This window comes from Mizuhopecten yessoensis, unplaced genomic scaffold (assembly GCF_002113885.1).
Source record: "Mizuhopecten yessoensis strain PY_sf001 unplaced genomic scaffold, ASM211388v2 scaffold11171, whole genome shotgun sequence".
Classification (NCBI taxonomy): domain Eukaryota; kingdom Metazoa; phylum Mollusca; class Bivalvia; order Pectinida; family Pectinidae; genus Mizuhopecten; species Mizuhopecten yessoensis.
The window spans coordinates 907,396-915,626 of record NW_018408915.1 but is presented as its reverse complement, the minus strand read 5'-3'; the positions used below and the strand labels follow the sequence as shown (position 1 = coordinate 915,626).

At 33.0% G+C, this 8,231-nt stretch overlaps 1 protein-coding gene across 2 annotated transcripts in view; it reads right to left on the bottom strand.

Moving 5' to 3' along the window:
* Positions 1-5,445: 5,445 nt before the first annotated feature.
* LOC110467345 (tetraspanin-5-like) overlaps positions 5,446-8,231 on the bottom strand; it is a 30,129-nt gene continuing 27,343 nt past the window's right edge. The window contains exons 8-9 of one of the 2 annotated variants that reach the window (XR_002464846.1): positions 6,916-7,443; positions 5,446-6,849 (exon numbers count right to left, since the gene is read on the bottom strand). Coding sequence is in view for 1 of the 2 variants with exons in the window: in XM_021524459.1 (XP_021380134.1) it covers positions 7,369-7,443 (75 nt within the window). In the remaining variant the exon portion in view is untranslated. Of the gene's footprint in view, positions 7,444-8,231 lie in introns of both variants that reach the window. The other variant, XM_021524459.1, reaches the window with a different exon arrangement.

The following is an 8,231-nucleotide window of genomic DNA, read 5'->3' as shown; positions in this document are numbered from 1 at the left end:
CCCCCCCTAAAGAAACGCCCCCTAGCTAGCTCCCCCCAGTACAACAAAAATTTGGACTTTGACATGCCTTCACAATATTAGTATCTGGATCAGCCACCGTCTATTACAATATTCGTAAACAATAAACTTGTCCACACTGAGGAGTGAAGTGCACAGTTATGGTTGGTTTTGAAATTCTTCCACTTTTGGGTCAATTAAATACACTTTAATTAAGGTTACTAGTGCATGCTACCTTGATTTGTATCTCCTATTCAAAAGAGTTCTACTCTAATAATCAAGTGAACTGGTGAAAAAACATATTTTTTTAATGGTACCTGATTTCATACATTTCAGGCACGTCATCAACGGTTAGCATCAAATGCATGCATTTATTATAATATTCTGATAATCCAAATTATAACACAGAACTCCTAATGGAGATAACTCAAAGATCACATGACAATGCCTATGCTTAGATCAAAATTAAAAAAGAGGGCCTACTCATCTCCAAAAATAAACATTATTAATAGTAGTAAAAACAGTATCCATAGCTTAATCCCAGAGAATATCAGAAACATCATAAAAATTGACATTAGCCTCCTTACAGACCATTAAATACAATGGGCAATGACAGAGTCTGAATGACCCTGTCACAAGCAAGCTAAACCAACCACTGGGATTTCTTTGTTTTCCAAAGCTGTGTTTTGTCACAGAAGGTTACCAGATTCATGTAATCATATTTATATACTGGTATAAACCATGAGAAAGTGTCAACTTGTTTTGATGCAGTTTGATCTCTTCACTGGTGCATACAAAACCATAGAATTAGGAAAGTATTTGACTTAAGTTCAAAATTTGAATGTCAAATATTTAAGTTCCAAATCAAAATGTGATTTAACATTGTTATACATTAACTGTTTCACCTATAAATGCAGAATTTTGTTTTTTTCATGAGAAACATATTTTGTATCAATATTTTGAAAGTATTCGACTTAAGTTCAAAATTTGAATGTCAAATATTTAAGTTCCAAATCAAAATGTGATTTAACATTGTTATACATTAACTGTTTCACCTATAAATGCAGAATTTTGTTTTTTCATGAGAACCATATTTTGTATCAATATTTTGAAAGTATTCGACTTAAGTTCAAAATTTGAATGTCAAATATTTAAGTTCCAAATCAAAATGTGATTTAACATTGTTATACATTAACTGTTTCACCTAATGCAGAACTTCTTTTTTTCTCTCATGAGAAACATATTTTGTATCAATATTTTGAACTTAAGACTTGTTTTAAAGACTGTTTCAGGATCCTGAGATAATTCAAATATGAAAGCATTATCGCAATTTACGAAATTTCTGAAAGTTTAAGCATCATTCTTGAATATTTCAATTCTGCAGCAGAATATTAATGTTATAATTATAATGATCGGGGAGGGGGCATAGGACACAGCAAGAATTGCATGAGATCATTTATAACTATTGTTGCACAACCTATTTTATCGAAGAAATTCACTGACAACAAAATAATTTTAGAAGTTTTTTCAACATGAAAATATGCCATAATATCATAAAGGGTACAGAAATTATTAAACAGTGTTTACTGAGTCAGAGGAAAAATCTATAAAATTTTATGCCTGAAATAACATGGACAATTGTATACAACACTCTTTACAGATCTAGGAAAAGAAAAGAAAAGATTGGAATTCAATTGTTTCACTAACACATCAACCTTATAAGTATTTTTTATAATTTCACATGTGTAGTAATATATGAAACTATTTTTTCTACAGAGAAGCAGTAAAATTTACGAAATAAAACCTGGATATAACATCAGACATAAAAATAGTAAAATGGTCAAAATAAACATCTTTTATCAGACTTATAAACAGTGGCCAACATACTTATTCTCCAACACAAAACTAGTGTTAGTTGTCATAAAAAATACAATGGCCATTTTTTGTTATCATACACAAAAATATTGAACTAAAATTATTTCAAACTGACATTATAAACATCGACATTCCAACCCTTTCTTCCGGTATAACTGACCTCAATATTATTGCACTGTCATTTTCTTCATTTGAAACATATATAATCACAATAATAACAACTCCGAACCATTTCAGAATGTCCATGTTTATAATTCGAATATTTCTCACAAAAGTGAAACTGAAATGATGACTATAGCGACCTTTAGATTAAAAGACGGCAAGTCTGACTAGACCACAAACCAATCACAAAACCTTTGATATATATCTAATGCTAAAATCACAAGATTTAATATCAAAAAGGAATTAATATAAAATCTAAAAAAAAATATGGCCTGAAGACAGCAATTTACTGTTAACTTACATGGTTTAGTACATAGTAGTAGTGTCAGTAACACTTAGCATGTTTGAAATATTGCACTAAATTATGCAATTAGTTGCAGCTTCTGTGTATACATATAGTTTGATTATGTTAATTATGGGTGAGTCCATTCTTGGACAATGTGCTAAAATTGATGTGTGCTAAAATAGGTACAGTTACAGTATTTATTTTGTAAAAAAAAAATTGTAACAAAAATCCGTCACAACACAACCAAGCACTAAAAGCATAACGTACAGATTTACAAGGTGACTAGATTTGGTACACATGGGACTTATTAAATAAAAAGATCATAAGATGTTATCAGTAATATAGCTCAGTGGATTCAAAACTGCAACAGACGTCAATTTGATACCTTGAATTCGATGCACTCGCAGACATATTAATTAAGACATTTTGAACATATTTTTAATTTTCAAATTACAGTCCATACTTAAGAATAAGTTTTTCAAATTCAAAATATAAGCTTATTGTTCTCTACTCTGCATTATGTACTTGTGATCAGCTGTATTGTGAACACTGGTACAACTCGTGCCCAATCCCTTTTGTATAATAGATGCAAATAAAATGTTTAAAATCAAATACTGGTACAACCTACTTTCTGGACGAAGTCTCCTTATTGTAATAGGAGCGGAAAAATGCACAGCCAGACAGGGATTCGAACCTGGGACCCCACAAAACTCTAGATCAAAACGCTCTACCAATTGAGCTACCCGGCTACAAATGATCAACCCTGTCCAGTTTTGCTACATACCTAAATTTACATGTACAGTGTATTATAGACATTCCTGAACAAGTTATTTATCAGGTTTATCTAACTTGAGTTGGTTTATTTTCTAATTGTATAAAGACACGAGACTTACCGAGCGTCTTTAAACAATTTGAAAATCTACTCCTGTCACATAAACATGATAACCAGCAATTCGAAGTATATCAACGAAGGGGAACAACTCTTATCACAAAACCTTAAAGCATCCAACTCCCCACGATTCAATCTGAAAACTTCTTTGGTGTCGGTTTTTCACCTTGAACCTGACATGTAGGTGTATTTACCAGCGCCCAACCTTACACTAGAATTCAAACTGACATGATAAAAGTTGCCATAATAAAACCCTGATATATGATGCAGAATCGTATAATCATGCCTCCCCCTGTAAATCGGTTAAGGCACAAGGAATCATGTACTTTATTTAAACAAGTACCTGTCTATATCCCATATATGTATTAGTGTACGGGTAAATTATCTGACACCTTGTTTGAAAACATCACAACATGACTTATCCTATCAAATTTTCTACAGATTTCAGACAATATATCCAGCACTATATGTATACATGTATATGTAAGATGACACACGTTATTATATGGACCTGAGAGAGTGATACTGACCTAACCTTCATCTCGGTTAATATAAACTTTTTCAGGTCCATATAACCACATATTCACCTCAACTAAAGTCCATGTTGCAGACTTGACCAGAATGACACCGGACATTCACAAACACAACTGCACCGAGTGGGCACCAAAAAAAACTGAGTGATGGGCACAGGTGGTTAGGACTGAAGAGTTGTATAAAAACCTCTAAATGACAATATTACAGGGACATGGGTGACACAGGTGTAGTATGGTGGGTGAGAAAGACTAAACAGCTAACTTTAGGCTTCAGATCTACATTGTTATATATACAACGATGAAAATATTGTTATCACTTTATCAAAAACACCTACAGCTTAATTATTCAGTAAAAAGACCAAAACTGGTTTATGAATTAACGTTTGATTAGGTTTACCACAAACAGAAGTGGACATTTAATAAATCCCCAACATTTTCTCTCTATATATCTTTTATATATATATTTGCAATTCAAACAAAAAAATCTTACTCATTTCAGCCTTCAGATATTACTATACAGTACCAAATTTTAAAAGGATAAAAAAAAATTGTATAAAATGGTTTCTAATTATGTATTTACAAACAAGAAATGGACACTACAAAGAAAACCAATAGAGTAAATGTCGAAGCAGTCGATTGCGGTATCCATATATTTGTCTCCCTTTAATTTGCTGGTTCGGTTTGTTTCCTTCTCTGAAATCTTAAAATATGCCATCAATAACATGAAATATCCAAGCTGCCGTAGCGCTACGTCTCTTTGGAAACGTATGATAATCTGGGACTTTTAAAAACATACAATGAATCGTAGATTTTGCCAGGTACATTTCAAAGTGCATTATTATAATGATAATTTATCACAAAATCTTGCTTTGAAAATTGTGATTACGAATAAATATTCAAATAGTGAATCACTACATTAATTTGTATATATGAAATATGAACATATTTAAATTACCTATATACACATATATTTACATTCCATAATATAATCACTACCAGAAAAAAATAGTTTGTAGGGCTAAGAAAGCAATTGGATCAGTGTCATTTTGAAGCTTTGCCATCAAATAATATTAGACAATCTTTAGTAGCAAACGTTTAGGTGATGTTGTGCTGTTCCGGGAATATTGTTTGTACTGACGATACAAATACTTTATATCACAAATACCTGTAAATTCAGAATGTAAATTTTATGTATTGAACAGAATTTCATTCAATTCCTGTATGAAACGAGTCATACAGAAACTTTACATCAAACCCTTTATGAAACAAGCCATACAGAAACTTTACATCAATCCCTGTATGAAACAAGCCATACAGAAACTTTACATCAAACCCAGTAGGAAACAAGCCATACAGAAACTTTACACAACACCAGAAGATGTCTGGGGGTAGAAGTTTCATAAACCATTTACAAATGGGCATATTCAATGGCCGACAGGTTATGGCTTTCATCTAATCTACAAATTGTACATTTGTTTAAACATTGCTTACAAAATTTTTCTATCTTTGTAAATATACATCTCTTCCACTAGGTATGCATTCTTTTTGATTAAATTACACAATTATTCCATATGCATTCCATAACGTAAGACATCATAAATAAAAGAAATGTGAAAGTGTTTCTGAGATCTGGTACATTCTTCGCAACATTCTAAAATTACTATTACAGCTTGGCATATGTCTTACAACACCGTTGCTATGGTAATATCTCATGGTAACTCACAACACCTTGTTATGGTGATCCAATGGTAACAGCTCAGTTTCACAACAGTTGCCATGGTGTTTCCCAACAATGTTGCAATGGTGATCACATGTAACGATTTCACAACATCGTTGCTATGGGGATGTCATGGTAATGATTTCCTATCGCTGTTGCTATGGTGATCCCATGGTTACTGTATCACAACACTGTTGCCAGGGTGATGCCAAGGTAACTGTTTCATAACACTGTTGTCACGGTGATCCCATTGTAAACTGTTTCACAACATTGTTGCTATGGTGATCCAATAGTTACTGTTTCACAACACTGTTGCTATGGTGATCACCAGTGAAAGATTTTCTTTAAAAAGATAGTTTATTAGCAAAAATAATGTAAAAGACTTTCTAAAATTTAAGATTCTAATAAAAACTTTCAGTAAAGATTTCCAATACACATCACCAGGTATAGAAAGATCAATTTGACAAATTAGATGTACTTGAATACAGAGCAGTCTTTAAAATGGCAAGATAAATAAAAATCTTATATAAATTTTGATACATAATTATTCAAGAAGTTATATAAACAAAAACTATGTGTTTCCTCTACAATCAATTTTTAACGTTTAAATCATCATTGCCTCAGTTTCAGCCATGATGGATGGACAAGAGTGTGATGAATGTTTCAGTTCTGTAGGTTACTCGCCCTACAGTCTTATTTCAAAAGTATAAAGGTATGTACATATATAGAAAAACGGCCAAGTGTTGTCACACAAATACAACCTGTTATTTACTTTGTGCATAAAACAAAACAAAAATCACTTGATACATTCACGTAGCTTAAGCATCCTTTGCAATCACAACATCAAAAATATCATTCATATAAATATGTACAATAAAATTGATTTCTTTGTCATGAGTTCAAACAAAACATGTTAACAGTGCCATACACATTGTACAGTATCCTGTGATATAATCAGGACAAAACATCATATTGTTTTGCGAGAATATCCAGAAAGTCGTTGTTAGCAGTGACATGTTCTTGACATTGTATTCTGTAACCAGTTCTATGTGACCTTGACATTGATTTTGTTAATAGTTGTGTGTCCTTGACATTGTTTTTCTGTAAACAAGTCAGTGTGACCTTGACATTGATTTTGTTAATAGATATGTGTGTCCTTGACATTGTTTTTCTGTAAACAAGTCAGTGTAACCTTGACATTGTTTCTGTTAATTGTGATGTGTCCTTGACTATGTTTTTTTCTGTAAACAAACCAGTTTGACCTTGACATGGTTTTCTGTATTAAAGCAATGTCATGTCCTTGACTCTGCTTTCTGTCAGCAATAATGTGTTGTCCTTCTGCATATAGTGGTGTGTCCTTGACATTATTTCCTGTAAATAGTGGTGTGTCCTTGACATTATTTTCGGTAAATAGTGGTGTATCCTTGACGTTATTTCCTGTAAATAGTGGTGTGACCTTGACATTATTTCCTGTAAATAGTGGTGTGTCCTTGACATTATTTTCGGTAAATAGTGGTGTATCCTTGACATTATTTCCTGTAAATAGTGGTGTGTCCTTGACATTATTTCCTGTAAATAGTATGTGTCCTTGACATTATTTCCTGTATATAGTGGTGTGTCCTTTCATTATTTTCTGTAAATAGTGGTGTGTTCTTTACATTGTCTTCTGTAAATAGTGGTGTGTCCTTGACATTGTCTTCTGTATATAGTGGTGTGTCCTTGACATTATTTTCTGTATATAGTGGTGTGTCCTTGACATTATTTTCTGTATATAGTGGTGTGTCCTTGACATTCTTTTCTGTATATAGTGGTGTGTCCTTGAAATTGTGATGTCTCCTTAACACTGTTGTCTTCTGTCATTGAATTTATCCTTGACATTGTACTCGCTGTTTGACCCCTGATTCTGCTGCTAAGGATATCTCCATTTGGCCTTCTGTGCCAATATATCACTTTTGAGGTTGTGAGCAAAACAAATCCCCAGTATCTGTAACACATCAAAATAAAGTTTCAAAGAAAGTACTCTTTTTAAGGGAAATTTAATAAATTATAATATTTGTACATTGGAAATGAGATATTTTATGCATTTTTTTCATAGTTATTCCAGAACTTGCAACAAATTATCAAGTTGGATAAAAGGAATATGGTATGTAACAATTTTGTTACAGTAAAGTGTAATAAGGGTAGTGATACAGTTATAGGGGACACATTGAAGGAGTGTTTATACATTTTTTTTATTTATTTTTTATTTTACAACAATCATGAAACAAGTTATATTAGTTTATATTAATTGTTGGCCTAGATGCTAGTGCTGGGGAGTCATGATATGGAAGGAAACCAGAGTACCCAGAAAAACTCCACGTGGTCTGCAGGCTGGTGACCTATACATCATCACATTGAATCAGGGAATTGAACCCCGGCTGTCTTAGTGAAAGTGTGCTACTAAAGTGCCACCCAACCATATTACACAGAAACCTGATTGAAGAAGAGTGTGCTACCAAAGTGCCACCCGACCATACTGCACAAAAACCTGATTGAAGAAGAGTGTGCTACCAAAGTGCCACCCGACCATATTGCACAAAAACCTGATTGAAGAAGAGTGTGCTACCAAAGTGCCACCCGACCATATTGCACAGAAACCTGATTGAAGAAGAGTGTGCTACCAAGTACCACCCGACTATAGTACACAGAAGACTGATTGAAGAAGAGTGTGCTACCAAAGTGCCACCCGACCATAGTACACAGAAACCTGATTGAAGAAGAGTGTGCTACCAA